The sequence below is a fragment of the Solanum verrucosum genome, unplaced genomic scaffold (assembly GCF_900185275.1).
Source record: "Solanum verrucosum unplaced genomic scaffold, falcon-dt-bn FXZP01000254.1, whole genome shotgun sequence".
NCBI classification, from domain to species: Eukaryota; Viridiplantae; Streptophyta; class Magnoliopsida; order Solanales; family Solanaceae; genus Solanum; species Solanum verrucosum.
The window spans coordinates 329,796-350,128 of record NW_026019983.1 but is presented as its reverse complement, the minus strand read 5'-3'; the positions used below and the strand labels follow the sequence as shown (position 1 = coordinate 350,128).

Below are 20,333 nucleotides of genomic sequence, written 5' to 3'. Positions count from 1 at the left end.
AGGCTCCTCATGGCACAATTAATATAGCTAAACATTATTGACTATACCAAATAACGATTTTTTGCGACAATTAATTAATGGCAATGACTTAATTGCCATTAATCATGATTTTTTTAATTAAAAAAAAGTTTTGTTGCCATATTTTATTCTAAGGAGTAAGGACACATAGACACTAATTAATGTGCCAAAACAATTCCTAGTGTGCCTACTATAACCAAACATGAAAAAAAAAAAAAAAAAACAAAACCTACAAATCAGAGAGACAAAATTTTGAAAATAGAGGTTTGTCTGAAGTATGTCAACGCGGACTATAAATCAAATATTCTGAAAAAACTAGATATATAGAATTAAAAGCACGGGGAAACTGGCCACGTCATTAAACATTTACATATAATGTATCAAACTAGAATTCTCAACACAAATACTCAAGTAGTATATAATCACTGGTAACCATACGTACGACGACAACACTTAAACTATTGGATTACAATGGAAACTACTAAAATAACAAGTAACTAAGAATAAAGATAATAATGAAGGATGAAAAGCTTAGACTCTAGAAAGTGTCAAGAATTCATCCCCAACTTAGTTAATATCCAAGATATGCTAAGGAAGTATCTAGAATATTCAAGAGTTGTAAAGAAATGAAGGAAGATATTTAGAATGAGTGTTCTTGAGAGAAAAGTCTAGAAATATTCTAGAAAAGATAGTTCTAGAAGTGCAGTTGGAGGAACATTCTAGAAACATTCTAGAGTAAAGTAGTAAATACCCTCCACTAAATCCTTCTATCACCACCTATCTATATAGGTTCTCATTTGAGTTATTGCCTAGAAAGAAAGGAAGTAAGTAAGTAAGTGTGTGCGCTCAATCTGGATCCCAAGCAAATCTATTATTTGGTTGTCTAATTATTGAGCCTCCTCGTGATTTAGCCCTAGGCTCAACAACTTGGCTAGCCTCTGGGCTATCTGTGTTCACAACATATAATTCCATCCACACATGGATACTATATATACACTACTCCATTAGATTTGACTAGCAAAAACAGGAAGGCATGATATTGTAATATGACAAAGAACAAAAATAATGAGCGAAAAAACAAAAACAGGCTAAAATTAAAAAACCAAACAAATGAGAAGTCTCAAATATGTCTATCAATATAAAAGATAATAGCAACAACACATATCTCACGGTCTTGACATTTTCAAAAGTCACAAAGAAGGGAATACATCATCCTTCAAAACCATCAATTGTATAATTTTTAAAATCTTCAAAACAAACAAACAACATGAAACTAAACCATCACAATTTTTAATCAGAGCAACCTAATCCTGCTTTGATTTTTAAAATCGTGGTGCTCAAAAGGCTATGAATAGAAGTCACTGCCTCCATATGTTGTTGCTGAGAGATTGAACTATTAATATTATCACAAATCAATATTTGAAAAGTCACTGTCAAAATTGAACCATTTTGTGCATTTGCAGTATTGCCCCTATCCGAGACGAGGCGACCGTCAGGACTTATGATGATACCTGAGGGCAAAATGGGAACTTTTGTTGCATCATGTCCATTGACAATTGAAGTGATTGTTGGTAACTCTATTGGTGCAAAGATTAAATATGCTCCCATTTCATCAATACTTGACTCCTGGAGCACTAACTTCTCCTTTTGCATATTAGACTGCATATACATTAATGCAACAATTCAGAAATATCAGTGTAAACACTCAAAAGAATAAGAAATAGTGAAGGATAATTTCTATTGCTAAACAAAAAAATATTCTACCACTAATCCTATTTATTAATGAATTAGCAAAGGATTATAAATATGTTGTTAGCTATAGGTTATTTAACAACAGGTTAACGAGGAATTTCATAGCTAATTCTTGTCTTTTTTTTATAGTAAAATATATTTAACATTATTAGTTCACCTAAAATATTGTTGCATGTAATTATTGGATCACATAAAAAACAAGTGGAATTATTAATATAAAAGATACGACACACGCAACTTTCTATATATAATAGCCTAAGTTACGATAATGCGAAGAAGATCTTCAAATTATCAATGTATATAAATTAAAGGTGACAAAAGCTAGTCTTAGATTTGTTTATGTTTTTATTGTTAATTGACTACAACTCAAAAGTGAAATTGGACCATAGAAAATGCATTTTGATTTAATAATCAAGGATTAAAAAGCTTAAAGGAAAAAAAAAGATACAAGGTAAAATATTTGGTATTTCTACATGTGAAAAAAAGAAAGATAAATCCAATCGTAAGTAATTTTATTTGATTCTTGAAAAATGTCGCTATTAGTTAATAATTTAAGTAGAAAATATAAAATTATAAATAAATAAATATGACAATTACCTGAATGATTGTAATACAGTTTCCGGGAAAAGTTCCTGTTGGTACTCGAGCTAACTCCATTACTTTAAGTCCACCGGTCAAAATATCCCACTGGAAAATAATAATAATCAAAAGATAAACAATATCATAATTCAATAGTCAAAATTAGTTTGTGAGATGAGTAATGTTTAAGATCTTTTAATTAAAAAAATATATGTACAATTAATGCCAAGACTAGTAAAACATGTAGATAATATAACATGGGAACACAATTTTAGTAAATCAGTCGAATTCGAGACTTTAATTAACGATTTCAAAAATTCTTAACATTGAGCTCATTTTATTTTGATTTTAAAATTATGAGTTCAGATTCATCATATTTGTGTTTTTATAGTTTCACCTGAAAATCTATACAGGGACCGAAAAAAGTCAATTTCTATATGTATTTTTAGGGGTCATTTGGTTTACAGGGATTCAAAATGTAGAAATTACTTTTTCATTAGACGTTTGATTCATTGCATTAAAAATTGAATATTCAGTGCAAAGATACATACGGTCATACCCTTATATGGCAATCATTTCCTATGACAATATTTCACTATAATATAGAACAACAACAACATATCATGTGAAATCCCTCAAGGTGGGGTCTAGAAAGGGTAAATTTAACACATATCTTACCGCTCCCTCTTAGAGATAAAGGGATTATTTTCGAAATACCCTTGACCATTTTAATATAGCACGAAAGTTTTATTTGGAACCAATATCTATCATGTTATATTATTATGTTTTCTATAACAATTAATATCTTGATAAACCAACTAAAAAATATCTAAACAAACGACGTTACTATAAAAAGGTTTGATACATACCTGACTCCTTGCTTTGTCATTTTTGAAGAAATTGAAGACATCTTGGAATGAAAGGGGAATCCACAGGGAAGTAGCAGCAGTGGCAATAAAGCCTTTTGTTTGGGTAATTTCTTCATTTTTTCTTATAGAAATTCTATCTCCACTGTTTAGTTGTGATGAAGTTGGAAAATCTAATTTGTCCGTCATATTTAGGATTCCAAAAAAACTCTTCACCATCCTTTGAGATATTTGTATCGTATTTTTCAGCCCTTCTGGATCATTAAACACTGAAAGAAAAAAAATATTACAATAACATATCCAATGTGATTTCACTAGTGAAGTCTGGGATTGTGGTGTGTCCGAAACATTTATCCCCTACTTTGAGAAGGTAGAGAGGTTGTTTCTGACAAATCTTCATCTCAAGTCAAGTATATCAAAATTCACATATGTAAAGCAAATACAGTAGTGATATAATCGAAGCTAAAGAGACAACATGCAATACAAAAATCGAAGGATAAATCAATAGGAAAGTAATAATAACAATAATAATAAGTAAGCCAGATAAGGGTGTGTTTATGTTTTTTGGAAAATAATTTGTTTCAGGAAATAAATTTTTATTTTCCATGCTTGGTTGGAGAATGAATATATTTTCTAGAAAAAAGATCTTTTATTGAAGATTGATAATTAATAGACTGGAAAGTGTTTTGATGAGATCTTTGAGTGTAAAAGATGATAGTAATATCCAAGTGTCGTTAAAGAGTTGATATGGCGTTAATAGCTACTTGAGATAATTGCAAAGAAAAATGACTTCCAAAAAAAAAAGAGAGAAGTGACTAATTATTGGTGGGGGGGGGGGGGGGGGGGGGGGAGGGATCATCATACCAAGCACACCCCTAAAGAAAAAGAATACTTAAAAAAGGACATGTTTCAAGTTAAAAATTGAGATAATTGCGAAGAAAAATGACTTTCGCCCAAAAATAAAAGAAGAGATCATTTTTTTGCCCCTTTAGTTAGAAAACATTTTCTCTAGTCAAACATAAAATGTAACTTATTTTAAAAAAAACTTCTTCTTTTGTGCCAAACACACTTTTAAATAAAAGAAAAAAAACTTTAAAGAAGATCATGTTTCAAATAAACAAGGATAAAGGGATGAATTTGACCCCCTTCAAAATTTTATTTTCAATTAAAGCCGCCTTGAGGTGACGGGAAATTTGACATAGATCCTTATAATATGTTATAAATTAAAATACAAAAGGTCGTAAATATATAAAGAAGGGAACATAAAACCGAACCTCCTTTGAAGTCATGCCTAGTAGGACATGTTGCACCCATTGCAAAATTGTGTCTCTCGGACATCCTTTGAAGTGTAACTATCCATCTTTTAGCTCCATATGTTTGACGATCACACAACAAGTCTCTAAAGATATGATTAACCTGCTTTTTTTCATCTACTTGAACATGTTCCACCCAAGTAACCTACCAGAGATGAAAATAATCAAGAAAACAAAATAAAAATAATGACCTCATTGGCAAATAATTAGGAATGTATGTTGGAAATTCGTACTTTTTTAGTAGTGGATGTTATGAGGTAAAGATTGTTTAAATTTGAACATCTGAAGTATGAATAACATAATATGGGACGGGGTTCAACATTGTAAAGTTAAGTATAATAGTGATAGGTCTGACAAATTGATAGCATGTTAAAAAGATGGTTATATTGAATCTTAACTTAGTCTCAAAATATGACTTATAAGGTTGTTGGTTGGATTGTCCAAGGGCATACATTGAGACAAAAGGATCATTTTCTAAGCCTATATAGGGACACTTAAATAACCCCTCACGCACGTTCAAGGTTGAAAATTTGGAGCCTGAATAATATAACATGAGGATCTAAAATTGGATAAAGCCAGAATAAAGATAGGTGTGATTCTTATACCATATTAAGAACAATAGATATCATGAGATATGCATTGGTACAAGTAAATTTTAACTATGTAACATACTCTTTGTAAATCAAGCTACATATAAATAGTGATATTTATGTTACATGTTTGAGTTGTCGAAACAACCTCCTGCAGAAACATAGGATAAGACTGTATATAATAGATCATTGTAATTTGTCCCTCGTGTATAGAGAGAACTTAGTGCATGGGGTTATCCTTTTATATAAATAGTGACATATACAGAGGAAATGATTCGTACCATACTTTGGCCATTGCCCATATCTTGAATCGCACATCCAGAAGGAAACTTCCAAGAATAAGAAGGTACGCCACTTTGAATCTCATTGAATAAATCATATGAAACATCTACCATAATCCATGTTGTTGGATCAATTTGTCTACAATAACGTATGAAGAAAAAATCTCTAGCTTCCACTAAAGGAGATAAAACATGCAACTTTTCATACATCTGTTTTCACGAACCAAGAAAAAATTAGATCATTTTTATGAAACAATTTTAATATTTATTTAATTCCTAGGGAAACAAATTTAAAAGATGGATCAATATTTTACCAATTGTATAGAGCCTCCCAAAGTTCCAGAATCAAGAACTTCAATAGTCCTAGCTTTTGTGACTATAGTAGGAAACAAGTTCATCCATTTGACCTGCATATACAAGTCAATCATTTTAAATATATGATTAATGATTAAACAATAGCAATAATAACTACATATCAAAATAAATACTCATTGTCCATGTTCTTAGCTCAATTTCAAACTCATCTTTACTCTACTAAGCACATGAGAGATATGCATATATAATAGGAAGTAAGCCTTATATCCTAATATTGACATGTTTTGAAATCATACATCAACCTAGATCTAAAGCAGATAATATCACTTGTGAACTGAATAGTTATAACATGAAAGCGTTCAAGAAACTTACTGGATCAAGAAAACTATGGATCAACTCAATTGCAGTCATTGACACAACTCCACAATCCTTTGATGATTCAATTCGAGCAGTTGCTGATTTGTAAGGTCGATTCAAATTTGGAAATATTCTTTCATAACTCTCACGATGAATAAAACATCCCCCATCACTTGATGAATCTACCCAAATTGGATCATTCATTTGCAAAAGTTCAAACATTTCATTCATAGAAGCAACAACTATTTCGAACATATCTTTTTTCTGCCTATTATCATGATGAAACTCATAATGTTCTTGTCGTGATGGAGACATTATTGGGATATTATTAATATTTATTGAATGTGCTAGACCATTATTATTATTATTATTATGATTATTTTCTTGAGGAGGATATCCAATAGGAGAGCTACATATTTGACTCAATAAACTTTCATCAGATGAATTTGATGAAGTTTGAAGAGTTGATTTTGGTGGTGCCAAATTTGAACCCATCACAAAAGACCTTCCAAGAACACTTGAGAGGAAATTTGATATTTTTTCATGCTGCAAAAGAAAATTGTTAAAGTTAATTTACTTACAATAATAGGTAATTATTTATAATAGAAGAGATTTGAGAACCTAAAAAGATTAGAGTAAATAATTTGATATTAGTGTATATAACTTAAATCCTTTTCATTCAATTGATTGACGGTGAGATCAATATGATCTCTTGTCAAGGGTAGGTGCAAATCATAAGCAGGGGGGGCAAAAATGAATTCAAAATTTATACTAGATGAGTTAGGCCTTTTTAGCTATTTAACATTTTTCGGGAAAAATTTCACCTAGTATTCAGTACCCACATTAGGGCATCCACAAATTCAGATTGGCATCATGTAAATCCCGTCAAAAGGAGAAACACTTCCTATCAGAATTTTTTTTGTACCAAAGCTCAAACCTAAGACCCTTGGTTAAGGGTTATGGAACCTTATTCAAACCATCACAATCCTTGGTAGTATGCATCTAACGCTTAATTTGTTGTATTTATAAAATTATGGATTCAAATATAAAATTTACTTATATTTTAGTGATTTTTTTACATATATCTATGCTCTACATAAAAAATACAAGATTCAAATGAACCTGGTACTTATGAGATGCTTGCATTCACCTCAATATATATCTTCGAGGTGAAATATAGACTTATACAATAAAATTCGACTAAAAGCTCAACAAATATGTTATATATGACCCCTTTCATTTCAAAGTACAACGTGAGTTATGTGCTAAATAACTTAAAGACCGAATTAATCATCAATTTCAAAATATGAATCTGTTGTGTCTTTTGTTATATATAATTAATTCTTTTCATGAAAAATAAATAAATTAACAACAAAAATAAAATAAAGTAAAATGAACCGAATAAATAAAGGTTTACCTGTTCTCTCAACCTTTGATTTTCCATTTTCATATTTTCTAAATTACGTGCCCTTTCTTCTTTTCCAATGGGTGGTCCATCACATTTTGGGCACATAATATTCTTCATTGACTCTTTCATTGCCATATTCTCACAAAGAAATCTTTCATTTTCTGTTCGAAGAGTATTGTTGTCGGATCTCTCATTTTGTGTCTGATGAAATATAACAAAAATTAATCATATATGTATATATAGATAAACAAAATCATAAATTATGAGTTAGTTAAATGTAGAAAGAGAATGAATATATAGTTCCTTAAAAAATAGCATTTTTCATCCCTAAAATATAGGTATATAATTATTTTGGTCCTTGTGAGATTTGACGAATCACATTTAAATTTCAATCAATCGAAATGTGTGTTTCTAGTACTTTTATATATGATGTATGTAGTATGAACTACTTTTAAAACTATATGACCATCAAATATAAAGTAATAATAAAAACTTAATATAACACATAGGTAATTAAGTAATTGTACAATTAATCATTATGTTAAATTTGTGAATATTCACAAATAAAGGGATCAAAAGTGCACATTTAAATTAATTGAAGATTTATGTACTTAGCTAGATAATACTGGTATCAAAATTAGAATTTTATAGTAATTGAAGGACCAAAAATGTTATTAAGTAACAACAAATCCAATGTAATCCCACAAAGTAGAGTTTGGGGAGGGTACAATGTACACCGACCTGACAATTACCTTAGAGGTAGAGTGGTTATTTCCAATAGACCCTCGACTCAAGAAAAATCATCCAAAGTAGAATAGGAAAAAATAACGTAAATGAAGACAATCATGACAAAATACTATGGACAACCTGACAAATCATCCTAAACAATAATCATAACAAGATACATGATAACAAAGTGTAAAAAAAACCACAAATAATAACCAAACTAAAACGACAAAGAAACTACAAGAGTAATACTAGTATACAACTAATAGTAAAGAAGAATAGATGATCAACAAACTATCCATTTCATCTACCCTACACCTATACGATGTATGATGTCATCATCATTTTCCCCATTTCCTTGAATAATAGAACCAAGATATCTGACACTTCCTCTCTTCTAAATGACCTGTGAATCAAAACTTACTTTTACACTAGCCTCGGACCTTACATTAGGTCAAAGAACTTCCTTAGCAGCTTGATACCCCTAATGAAATTAATTGTACAGAGAGGGGAAAAACAAAAATGAAAGTGGAAGTAAATAACTTAATTAATAATAAGAAATTGTCGTATTTATTTCCACATTCTATCAACTTAACTAAATTTAGAGAAATAATTTTGGGGTCTAACGCAAGAGATTCACTAGCATGGCCATTTAACCGCTCCTACTTTTAATTAGCCATTTTTTCTAGATTTTTGCACAATTTATTGCAAAAGAAACAAAACAAAACAAATACTAACTTGCCGTTGCATAACAACAACAACAACAATAATAATAATAAGCCATAATTAAGTATATCTGAATTTATAGAAAAAGAACTAATTAATTAAAATTACCTTTGTTTGAGTCCTTTTGTTTTGAAACCAAAACTTGATCTGCTTTGGGTCAAGCCCGGCTTCCATACCCAATTGGTTTCGTTGGTTCTCATCTGGATGCGGACATTCTTTGAAAAATCTTCATTCAAAATTTTAACAAAAAACACATTATTGTTCATTTTTAAAAAAAAAAACAAAAACCCCTAAAAATGCAAAGAACAAAAAAGACTTTATGTGTTGGAACTAAAGCTTCCTTGGTAAGGAACCTTTTACCCCTAAAATAGGACTTAATTCCCCACTTGAATTTAGATTAGTCAGGTCCTAGATCATGTGCCATATACTCACCAAAGATTGAGCGGCAGTAAGTATTCATTTATCCTAATTAGAGGTCTCGTGTTCAGTCCTATGGCTGGAGTTGTTATCTTTGGTAGAGAGTGATTTATCCCCCAAAGTGAGACTTTCTGATACAAATATGAACTAAACGAATCCTAAAGTAGACTTTACAACACACATCAAGATTAGACGGGTTCTAAAGTGAAATTTTTCGATGCGATCTGGATTAGTTGGGTCCTAAAGTGAATTTTTTTTTATGTAAAATCTGAATTAATCATGCCTCAAAAGAGGTATCTAACACCATGAGAAAGAGATTGTTTGTTTTTTTTTGTACAAAAATGAGAAAAACATTAAAATTAAGGAAATTCATCCCCTTATGTTAAAGTTATTAATGAATAATCAAGAACAGACTGATTCATTTATAAAAATGTATCTACATGATAGATGAATCATCCAAATAAATTATATTTGAATCATTTTAGTAATTCAATAAAAAAAAATTGAATAGCAAAATCAAAAGTACAGATCTTTCACTAAATATCAATGGATATATAAAGAACAAAAGAAAAAAACAATACTTGAAATCAATAAAAATTTAACATAAATTAATGCACAAATAACACATATAGAAAATAAATTACTATATCGCTAATGAATTTTAATTTTATCATTCATGCATTTTATGAAAATAACATCATCTCTTTGAACAAACAAACAAAAAAAGATTGAACATATATGAAGGATTAAATTCTTTTTAAAAAAAAAAAATTGTTCTTACGCTTCAAGTCTTTGAATTTGTTCCATAGTGTGTCTATGACACTGTCTTTGCCTTTTTGATTTCTTTTGGGAATTCGATGATTCTCCAACGTGTTCTTCCCCAGAATCTGTCATTTTTCTTTGCTAATTTTTTGTTAAAACAAATAACAAAAGAAACACAAAAAATCAAGCGTTAAACTATTTGATTTATTATTTACACAAACAATTTATATAAGAAACAACTAAAATAAAACAAAGAGAAAATAAATATATAAGAGAGAGATTTCTACACACCTTTTGATTGATGAATAGAGATAGAGAGAAAGAAATGTAAGTGGTCTATTTATATAGTAGAAAATACATTGACTTAACATGTGACTAACACATAGAATCTGAATTGTAAAAAATTAGGGGGGAATTCTAAAGAATACAAAGTGTGAACACAAAATAAGAATTGTAATGTATTTTGTTTTTCTCTCACAAAATATTTGGTTTGAGATTAGTATATTTGGTTTGTTATTTATATATAGTTTATTTAAATTGCACCATAAGTTGTATTTCATAAATAGAAATATAATTATGACTTTTTTCCATCAAAATCACATAATTATCCTTTCTAATAATAAAATCACAATTTTTAACCATTAATACTTAATCTAATTAGTACAAAACTCAACCAAAAGAGGATAGACTTGACTCGACCTCAAAAGAATTAAAGAAAAAAGACATGATATATGTCTCAATTTTGCGATTTAGAATTGATATACATTTGTTATAAAAGTGACTCACATATCCTCCTATTAAATGACTCATTATATATTTTTTGTCTAACGAAAGTGAAAAATTAATTATGATTTATTTATTATTTTTTTCACTGTTTATGTTATCGTTGTTGTTGTATATTTATTTGATTTTTTATTTTAAAAAAAATAAAATCTATGTAGGTATATTTGATCCTTTTGGAAAGTTAAGAAGTATTTTTAATTCTTCTCACACATGAGTTTTTTTTCCTTTTCCCTTCTTTAATTCAATAAATAATTTGGATTTATTATCTTAATGATTAAATTTATTTTTTTACCCATCTTCTTGAAAAATTATTATAGATTCCCTATTTTTCATTGATACGAAAAAAATAACTTACAATGTAATCGCAAAAACAACAGTCTTAAATTTTTTTCTTACATTTTTCTCCTTTATTCATTCACACTTCTTTCTTTTTATTTATCATATTATCACACTAAAAATGAAAAGAAAAAGGGTTTGATATACCCCTCAACTTTGCGATTTAGAGCTGACATACCCTTCATTATAAAAGTGACTCACATATACCCTTACAATTACAAATGACCCAGATATATCCTTTTTGTCTAATGAAAGTGAAAAAATAATTTTGAAAATAAATTTCATGTAGGTATATTTGACAGTTTTGCAAAGTTAAAGGGCATATTTAATTCTTTTCACACATGAAAATTATTTTTGGCCATCTTTATTTAAACGGATAATTTGAATTTATTTTCTTGATAATCAAATTTTATTTTGTCACTCATCTTGTAAAATTTATCTTAGATGCCCCTTTTTTTTGCAGACACAAAAAATAAATTACAATATAATCACAAAATAGTCTTAAATTTTTTATTTTTTTCTTTTTCCATTAACCCTTCTTTCTTTTTATTTCACATATTTTCACACTAAAATTGAAATAAAAAGTGAATAAAAATAAGAAAAGATAAATAAATTTTTAAAGGAGATATTTAAAACACAAATTAACATTTTTGGTAATTTCATTAGGAAGTTCTTTATAGGAAAAGAATTCAATAGTTTCCCTTAATTTTTTTTAGCTAATATGGTAATTGATTTCTTCGCTTTTTTTATTTGGCTCTCAATACATAGAATCAACAAATATGGTTAGTTCCTAAATATTTCATATTTGAATATTGGGAAAATGACAAATTTGTGTTTGACTATTTAATTATTTTTAAAAAAAAAATCTACTTTAGTCAAACTTTTGGTCGAATATTATTATTGTCATTAAAAATATCTTTTTCATTTTTTCCTCTTGATATCTGACGGATCCTCCAACCTTAGGGTAGTGTTAAACCATAGTCAACCTTAAGTGCTCTCGCGTTTTCTACTTAAACTATTATCAATTATTTATTGAAATATAATTTAATTATTAATTATTTTATTTTTTTATCTGAACGATGATGGTATTTCATTCGGGAAAAGAAATAATTGATAATTGAGGGACGTTTTGATAAATAGTTGGTAATAGTTCAAATTTTAAAAAGTGAAAATCTAATAATTTAAGTAGAAAACCCGCAAAATGTATTTTTAATTATTAATTCTAATATTTTTTTATGTAGTTTCAAAACATGTAAATTTTATTGCAAAAAGTTGAAGACTCATTGTCCAAATTCACATTGAACATTAGTTAACAAATTAAAACAAGGCATAATACATAAACATACACTCAAATTTAAGGGCTAACCCATCGGTGGCCCCCTAAACTTGGCACGATCTTTCACTTAGACACCTTAATTAGGCTTTGTTCATTTTAGACACCTCATGTCAGGCTCCGTTGTGTCATTTTGACACTTTCAGCTGACATGGCAAAGTGAGTGTTATACACTCGCTATTGACGTGTGAGGGACTTATTTAGTCTATTTTATTTTATTTTTTCTCTTCTTCTTTCCCATTTTATAGTCATTATCTCTCCCATTATTTCTCAAAGCTTAAAGTACTTCAATGGAGGTTAAATTTTTTTGTTATAATAATTTCAATTTCAATTTCGCACTACAAACTCAGATAGACCTAAAAAGAAACAAGAAATCGAACTCATATCAACAACACCCTAAATCATGTAAAGGTCACCCACAATAATCCTAAAATAGGAGCCAAAAAATCTCAATTTTTACTATGTAAATATTAATCTCACTAACCTTGAGCCCTAATTAAACTGCAAATATCACAAAATTAAAGAAAAAGAGACGCAATCTTTAAAATATGAACCATTGTTGTTATACATTTGCACCTTTTAGCCCTAAGGGAGGGTGCAATGAATAGGGAATATGGCAGAAAAAAATCATGAAAAAGAGGAATAAAACGGGAAAGATGGATGCGTGGTTATGGGTGTGACGGAAAAGGTAATGAAAATGAAGGAATATGATAGAGTAGATTGTGTGGGTGTGGGGTTATGTCAGAAAGAATAAAGTTCAAAAATAATTAAAATGGAGTAATACAATGGAGAAGATGAATGGAGAAGATGACTGGGGATGTTGTGGGGGTTGCATTTTTCTTTAAATTTGTCAAATATTTAATTTAATTTTTTGGGATAAAAAGACCATATGTCATTTATTCATTGGTTACTTTGTCATGTATTTTAATTCTTATTTTTCCTCTTTAATATGATAGTCTTTTAATGAGTTGGCATAATATAATTGGGCATCTAATCCACATGGACACGCTTGGTTAACACGCACTTGAAGTGAACATGTGCTAGTGAAAAAAGTGTCAAATTAACATAGTTGAGCGTGACATGAGGTGTCTAAAATGAACAAAGCCTAGTTAAGGTGTCAAAGTGAAAGATCGTGCCAAGTTTAGGGGGCCACCGATGGGTTAGGCCCAAATTTAACTTTGACTCACAAGTCACAAGTAAACACTCCAATTTTGAAAATCCACATCTACGCACCTCAGTTTATAGTCTCAATTGACATTAAACACTCTAGCTCGTCCCTAGTACCCAAATCTGACATGACACATAAATGTTTGAGGAATCTAAATAATCATTTCACAATTTAAAATATTTAACTCATACAATAAAATAAATCAAGGTGTCTATATGTGCATACTCAAAATTAAAATTTCTGCTCGACGGAATTTCCAAGAATGTTGTTGTCAAAAATGAGTATCACATGTGAAGGTTGTTGTTTAGACAAATAAGTAGTTGAAAATTCATGGTACAATATACTTCTACATTAATGTCATATCACTTTGTTTTTATTTCCAATTTGTCAAAACCTCAACCTTTTCAAAGTAATTTTATTTTTTCTCCATTTTGTTACAATTTAAGCTTCTCCCGCCGGCGAAATTTTCTTTATCAAACACCATTACTCTTTATATTACCAGAATTTCCAGTTCTTGATCTCAATTTTTCACTAAAAATGGCTTTTCAAAAGATCAAAGTGGCTAACCCCATAGTTGAAATGGACGGTCAGATTCTTATTTCTCTATCACTATGTGCTTCTTTTTTCCATCTGAGTAGTCTCTGATCTTGAATTTGATGTGTGTAAATAGCTTCTTTAGTTTCAATAGGCTGTTATATCCAACTTTATGTAGTGATTTTAGTTCAAGAATTGATTTTTATGTTGTTTCTTGGTTATGGCTGAATTTGGTGTGTGTAAATAGCTGATTTAGTCTCAATTTGCTGTTATATAAAAATCTATGTAGTGAATTTTGTTCAAGAATTGATTTTATGCTGATTCTTGATTCTGGCTGAATTTGGTGTGTGTAAATAGCTGCTTTAGTTTCAATAGGCTGGTATATCCAAATTTATGTGGTGATGTTATTTCAAGAATTGATTTTTATGCTGATTCTTGATTATGGGTGAGAAGGGTCTGTTCTTAATCACTCAGAAAGAGTATTTATGGATTATTTCATAGAAATATGTGTTTTTTCTTTGTAATTGTGGTGTCTGGGCTAGCTTGTACGCACCTTGACTAATTCCAGCATGGGTTGCAAGGGTGAGGAGAAATCACCTAGTGTTTTTGTGTCCTCTAAAAGTGAAGCTGAGACCTCATGGTTCTCAACTTGCTTCATTGACTAGTGGTTGTAATTTCATAAAAATACGTCCTGCTTCTTTTGCATGTTGATTGATGTGTGTAAATAGCTGCTTCAGTTTCACTAGGCTGTTATATCCTAATTTATGTAGTGATTTTAGTTCAAGAATTTGTTTTTATTTTGTTTCTTAATTCTAGGTGCATTTGGTGTGTGTAGATAGCTGCTTCAGTTACTGTAGGCTGTTATATCCCAATATATGTACTGATTTTAGTTCAAGAATTGATCTTTATGCTGTTCCTTGATTCTGGATGAAAAGGGTCTCGTCTTAACCATTGTAAAAGAGTATCTGTGGAATTTTATTTTATTTCTTTTTGCATTTTTATCTACCAGTCCACTAATATCTGGAGGCTGTAATTTCATAAAAATATGCATTTTTTTATAACCGTGATGTCAAGACCAACTTGCGTGCACCTCCCTCTTGCATAGGTATCGGATAACTCTATGTTCATATGGGAAGAAATCACCTAGTGTTCTTGCTTCCGCTAGAAACTGAACTGAGGCCTCACGGTTCCTAACTCACTTCATTGACCTCTAGGCTGTAATTTGATATTTCACTTTATCGTAAAAAAACTTCAAATTCTTTGTCCATGTATTTGTCATTCATGCTTTATAATTACTAGTTTTGAACAAAACATATATATTTGCAATTTTTTCCACCTGTGCCTTTTTTCATTATACCTCATGCTTTATTTGCACTTAAAGTCCCAATGGACCTTAGAGCTTTTTTACGCTTTTGATGACACTGGGTTTACATCACGAGGGTCAAGGACCTGTTTCTTTACATACCAACATCTCTCCATGCTTTGATAATGTGGGGGTTTCCTAAGGTGTTACATACACCTCCTTTAGGGGCTCAACGTCCTTGCTTAAGTTTTCCTCACTATTCTTTAAGGTCAGAGGCCGAAGCACCTCTGGTACCATATGTAACAGCTAAATTCACTAGTAAGTTCATCTCCAAAAATTGTAGTTATTGCCGTACTCAAGGAGCAGGGTGAGATGATAATCAACCTTCAAAGTATGATAAAAGTTCACATTACATCATTATATATATGATAAATTAGTTTGGTCCACTGCATTACTCGTTGGTTCCTCTTAACTGTCAAGGAATGTATATTTTCATTTTCTGATGTTTATTTACCTGGCTATGTAATGCAGGAGATGAAATGACCCGTGTCATTTGGAAATTAATTAAGGATAAGGTAACAAGTTGTTTTGCCTTATGTATATGTCAGTAGAATATCCTGTCTCTATACTCTCGTGTTCATTTCACAGTTGCTTACATTTGAATTCTCTTTTAAGCTTTAGCTCATCTTGCCTTTTCTGGAGTTGGATATAAAATACTTCGATCTTGGCCTTCCTCACCGTGATGCCACAGATGATAAGGTTACAATTGAAAGCGCTGAGGCTACTTTGAAGTATGTATCCACTTCTTTCTATCTCTAAGTTTCTGCTTAATGAAAGAGCGATTGTTTTAGGACCAAGCTCATATATTGACTTTCTCTAATCTTTCCATCGATTACTGAATGTTTGATCTTTATAAATCCAGCCTTATTATGTTTTGAACTGAAAAATTGCAGGTATAATGTAGCTATTAAGTGTGCAACCATCACTCCAGGTGCTTACATTTTTCCGTGTGGTTTATTTGAGTTTATTAACCTGCTGGTCCTGGATTAATGATGCTATTCATAGTACAACGGATAGACCATCAAATTTAAGTGTCATATTTGACATCTATTCGTTAATCTTTAAAATTTACGTGTTTAGAACCTACATTAAGGAACTATATGCGACAATTTGATTGAAGAAAGTTTGAGAAAATCATAAGTTCCTTAAAGTATAAAATCCCGCAAATAGATAATATAAGATGTTGAAACTAGATTAAAGTTGTACGTTAATGCATTTGCAGATGAGGCCCGTATGGAAGAGTTTAACTTGAAGCATATGTGGAAGAGCCCAAATGGGACAATTAGGAACATTCTGAATGGTGAGTCTCCTTCTCTACCAGTTTTGGTGGGTGATACCTTTGTATGAAATTGAAGATATCCATTATTATTGGCTATTTTCTTGCAGGTACGGTGTTCAGGGAACCAATCCTCTGCAAAAACATCCCCCGACTTGTTCCAGGTATGTTTTATTTGCTGAAGTTCTAGCTGTGTTATTTGTTCACTTGATTCTCTCTGACTTACATAGATATAACTCACATCAGGTTGGTCAAAACCGATATGCATTGGCAGACATGCTTTTGGTGATCAATATCGAGCTACTGATACAGTGATTCAAGGAGCTGGAAAACTCAAATTAGTATTTGGTAAAGTTTTGCCCATCTGTATCAGTATAATTGCATGAACCTGTATGATTCCGAAACTCTGCTAAGATATTTTTTCTCTACTCTAGTTTGTCTATGAGTATATTGGTTTCAGTTCGTTTACTACTTTTTTTTAGTGATTTTGTTTTGAAAATGTTGCTGAGATATTGTATTGAACATGATTGCAGTACCAGAAGGGACAGATGAAAAGACCGAGTTCGAGGTTTACAACTTCACTGGTGCTGGTGGAGTAGCTCTATCCATGTACAACACGGATGAGGTTTGAGTATACCTAAAACCTATGTTGTTCTGTCTCTCCAAAATTGTTGTCTTGCCTGTGTCAGATCCTCCAAAAATTCACTACTTTTGGAGGATCCCACATGCACAGTCCGAGTAACATAGCTTAAAACAGATAATTAGAATGCCTGGAGTTATGCATCTTTGCTATTTTTTTCTTTCGGTGCAGTCTATTTGCTCTTTTGCTGAAGCTTCTATGAACATGGCATACCAAAAGAAATGGCCACTCTATCTTAGCACAAAAAATACCATCCTTAAGAAATACGACGGAAGGTATGGCTAGCGTTGATCTTATTCTATATTTTTCTGCACACTCATCTTTTAAATTGGATTGTTCCTTTACCTTGTTACCTCTATTTGCATGTCTTCACGACCCCTTCTATTTTGGGGTTTGTCTTCTTACTTTTATGATCTTTTTCTGAAGATTCAAGGATATATTCCAGGAAGTTTACGAGTCAAAATGGAAGTCAAAGTTTGAAGAAGCTGGAATCTGGTAAGCACCCGACTTTTCATTTCCAATAACTGATTCTTGTTAATGATTGTAAATGATGGAGATTGCTAAATGCTTGAATTCATCAAAATAGGTACGAACATCGCCTCATCGATGATATGGTTGCTTATGCTTTAAAAAGTGATGGTGGTTATGTATGGGCATGTAAAAACTATGATGGAGATGTACAGAGTGATTTCTTAGCACAAGGTATGATTGGCCTGCTTGCTAACGGTTTATAAATATATCTAGAATACATTTTGGACTTTCAATATGAAAAAGTTTACTTGTTCAATTTTCACTTTTGCTACCAATTTTAATGCTCGTAATCATTCTTATATTGTTTATTGCTTGAATAGGATTTGGATCGCTTGGATTGATGACATCGATCCTGGTATGTTCTTTATTTGCTTCCATTTTCCCCTGCTGCTTTCAGTTCCTTTATTGTTGAGTCCTTTATCTTGTGATTTCATATGATTAATTGAGAAATCCTTGCTTAGATGCAGAAGGTCTTAAGTTTTCTAGAAAATAAGACTTATCGTTCATTGGATCATTTTGGCTTCATTGCTGATTTGCGACTTTATTTTGGGTTCAAATGGGGTTGGAATATTTGGTGCAGATATGTCCGGATGGAAAGACCGTGGAAGCAGAAGCAGCCCATGGAACTGTTACACGCCACTACAGGGTTCATCAGAAAGGAGGTGAAACCAGCACAAATAGCATTGCCTCGATTTTTGCTTGGACTCGTGGACTTGCACATAGGTAGGACATTCTGGTACCTAATTTGCTCTGCTTAGCGCCCCCAGGACTTTGATCACGTGATGTGTGGATTAGGCACACGCCATGGATTCAGACCATTGCCACAGGCAGGTCCATTGTCTATCGAGTTTCAGATTGTGCACCGCTAATACTCAAGGATGCACTTAGATTTTTAATGATAGAAGTACCGAACAAATAATCATTATTTTTAACAGGGCAAAGTTGGACAACAATGCTGCACTATTAGATTTCACCAAGAAACTAGAAGCAGCTTGCATCGGTGCAGTGGAAAACGGAAAAATGACCAAAGATCTAGCACTTATTATCCATGGATCCAAGTGAGCTCCCTACTTTTATCTCATGCATCGTATTTCATTGTTCTGAAGTTAACCCTTTGTGTTGTCGTCATTAAACTTTGCGTGTTATTGACACCTTACAGGGTCGCTAGACGTCAATATGTAAACACTGAAGAGTTCATTGATGCTGTGGCTGATGAGCTGAAAGCTAGACTTCTAAAAGCAAAGATATAAGTGTACGTTTTTCTGATCGAAAACTTTATCGTCTCAAGCAACATAGCTTTCCAGAACTTGATTTTCAGCCCTTATAACTTTAAAAGACTTCTGATCAACCCCACCCCCTACAACCATATATTATTCCCTTCATTCATTAAATTGTTTTCATATCACTGTTATGCTGCTTTATAATCATCATTTCTTTTAATCGAATTTATACCTCTAGACAGCGTGTCTAGCGGCCTTTTGTTATAATCATTATAGTTCTTTCTTTGACTCTTCTTTTTATCTGTTCTTTCCAGATAGGTTTCTGCTTAGAGGAGAAAGACATTTTGCCAGAACTTTGAGGATTGATTCATATAGACGATCTGTACTTGTTTGAGATTAAGGTGTCGTTGTTGTTGTATTATGGCTCTAGTGCATCATTATTCACTAATCCACCCTTAACCCTGGATTAGTGTGTTCTTGTTCCCCTCATCGATCCATGTGGAAAATAAAATTTTAATTTTCAGTTGATTTTAATGATCTTGATGCATAGTAAAATTAGTGTGTAATGTTTCATATTTGCCATTTGTATCTTGCATGTCATTAGTAATTAGTAAATTGTCCTAAGTGGTTCCTAGGTAAGTCGATTTAAGTTGTACCAACAACAACGATAATATATTCCGTGAAATTCTATAAGTAGAGTTTGGGGAGGAGAGTGTGTTGCAACTTTACTAATTACTCCTACTTTGCATAGGCTATTTCAAATAGATCTCTGACTGAAGTATAACATTATCCAAATCATTAAAAAAAATATAGTAGTGAAGAAATCATATAGAAAATAATGGAGAAAAGAAGCGCAACAAGAACAAATACTACGATAAACGAAGTAGAGGAAAAAACATGTAAAAATAAAATACAGTAATAAGATATGCATTAGGAGTGTACTAATAATATTACTAATAAGAGGGATTTGGCAACACTCGACTATCTATTTGCTTTCCACCTTGATTTTCGACCTCCATATCCTTCTATATAAAGTTAT

General features: G+C 31.3%; 2 protein-coding genes across 2 annotated transcripts; one reads left to right on the top strand and one right to left on the bottom strand.

Annotated features, from left to right (window-relative positions):
• Positions 1–1,198: 1,198 nt before the first annotated feature.
• On the bottom strand, positions 1,199–10,259 carry LOC125817843 (homeobox-leucine zipper protein ROC8-like). Its single transcript, XM_049497354.1, has 10 exons — positions 10,130–10,259; positions 9,040–9,157; positions 7,489–7,680; positions 6,087–6,617; positions 5,714–5,806; positions 5,400–5,609; positions 4,490–4,673; positions 3,219–3,484; positions 2,368–2,457; positions 1,199–1,677 (listed from the first exon to the last, which is right to left on the bottom strand). The coding sequence occupies exons 1-10, from the start codon at positions 10,240–10,242 to the stop codon at positions 1,309–1,311; spliced, it is 2,166 nt and encodes a 721-aa protein (XP_049353311.1). The 5' UTR covers positions 10,243–10,259; the 3' UTR covers positions 1,199–1,308.
• Positions 10,260–14,123: 3,864 nt separating this feature from the next.
• LOC125817868 (isocitrate dehydrogenase [NADP]-like) lies at positions 14,124–19,350 on the top strand. The gene is made up of 15 exons (XM_049497374.1): positions 14,124–14,316; positions 16,099–16,142; positions 16,249–16,358; positions 16,521–16,558; positions 16,850–16,927; positions 17,014–17,067; positions 17,150–17,251; positions 17,437–17,528; positions 17,715–17,818; positions 17,970–18,038; positions 18,130–18,245; positions 18,395–18,429; positions 18,655–18,797; positions 19,010–19,132; positions 19,234–19,350. The coding sequence occupies exons 1-15, from the start codon at positions 14,268–14,270 to the stop codon at positions 19,322–19,324; spliced, it is 1,248 nt and encodes a 415-aa protein (XP_049353331.1). The 5' UTR covers positions 14,124–14,267; the 3' UTR covers positions 19,325–19,350.
• Positions 19,351–20,333: the final 983 nt, after the last annotated feature.

Coding starts and splice junctions, on each gene's coding strand:
- LOC125817843 (XM_049497354.1), bottom strand. CDS start 10,242: ATGACAGATTCTGGGGAAGAACACGTTGGAGAATCATCGAATTCCCAA. Junction 5,610..5,713: donor TGGGAGGCTCTATACAATTG/GTAAAATATTGA, acceptor TCGTGAAAACAG/ATGTATGAAAAGTTGCATGT. Junction 2,458..3,218: donor ATGACAAAGCAAGGAGTCAG/GTATGTATCAAA, acceptor ATTATTTTCCAG/TGGGATATTTTGACCGGTGG.
- LOC125817868 (XM_049497374.1), top strand. CDS start 14,268: ATGGCTTTTCAAAAGATCAAAGTGGCTAACCCCATAGTTGAAATGGAC. Junction 18,039..18,129: donor TTTGAAGAAGCTGGAATCTG/GTAAGCACCCGA, acceptor TCATCAAAATAG/GTACGAACATCGCCTCATCG. Junction 18,430..18,654: donor GATTGATGACATCGATCCTG/GTATGTTCTTTA, acceptor TATTTGGTGCAG/ATATGTCCGGATGGAAAGAC.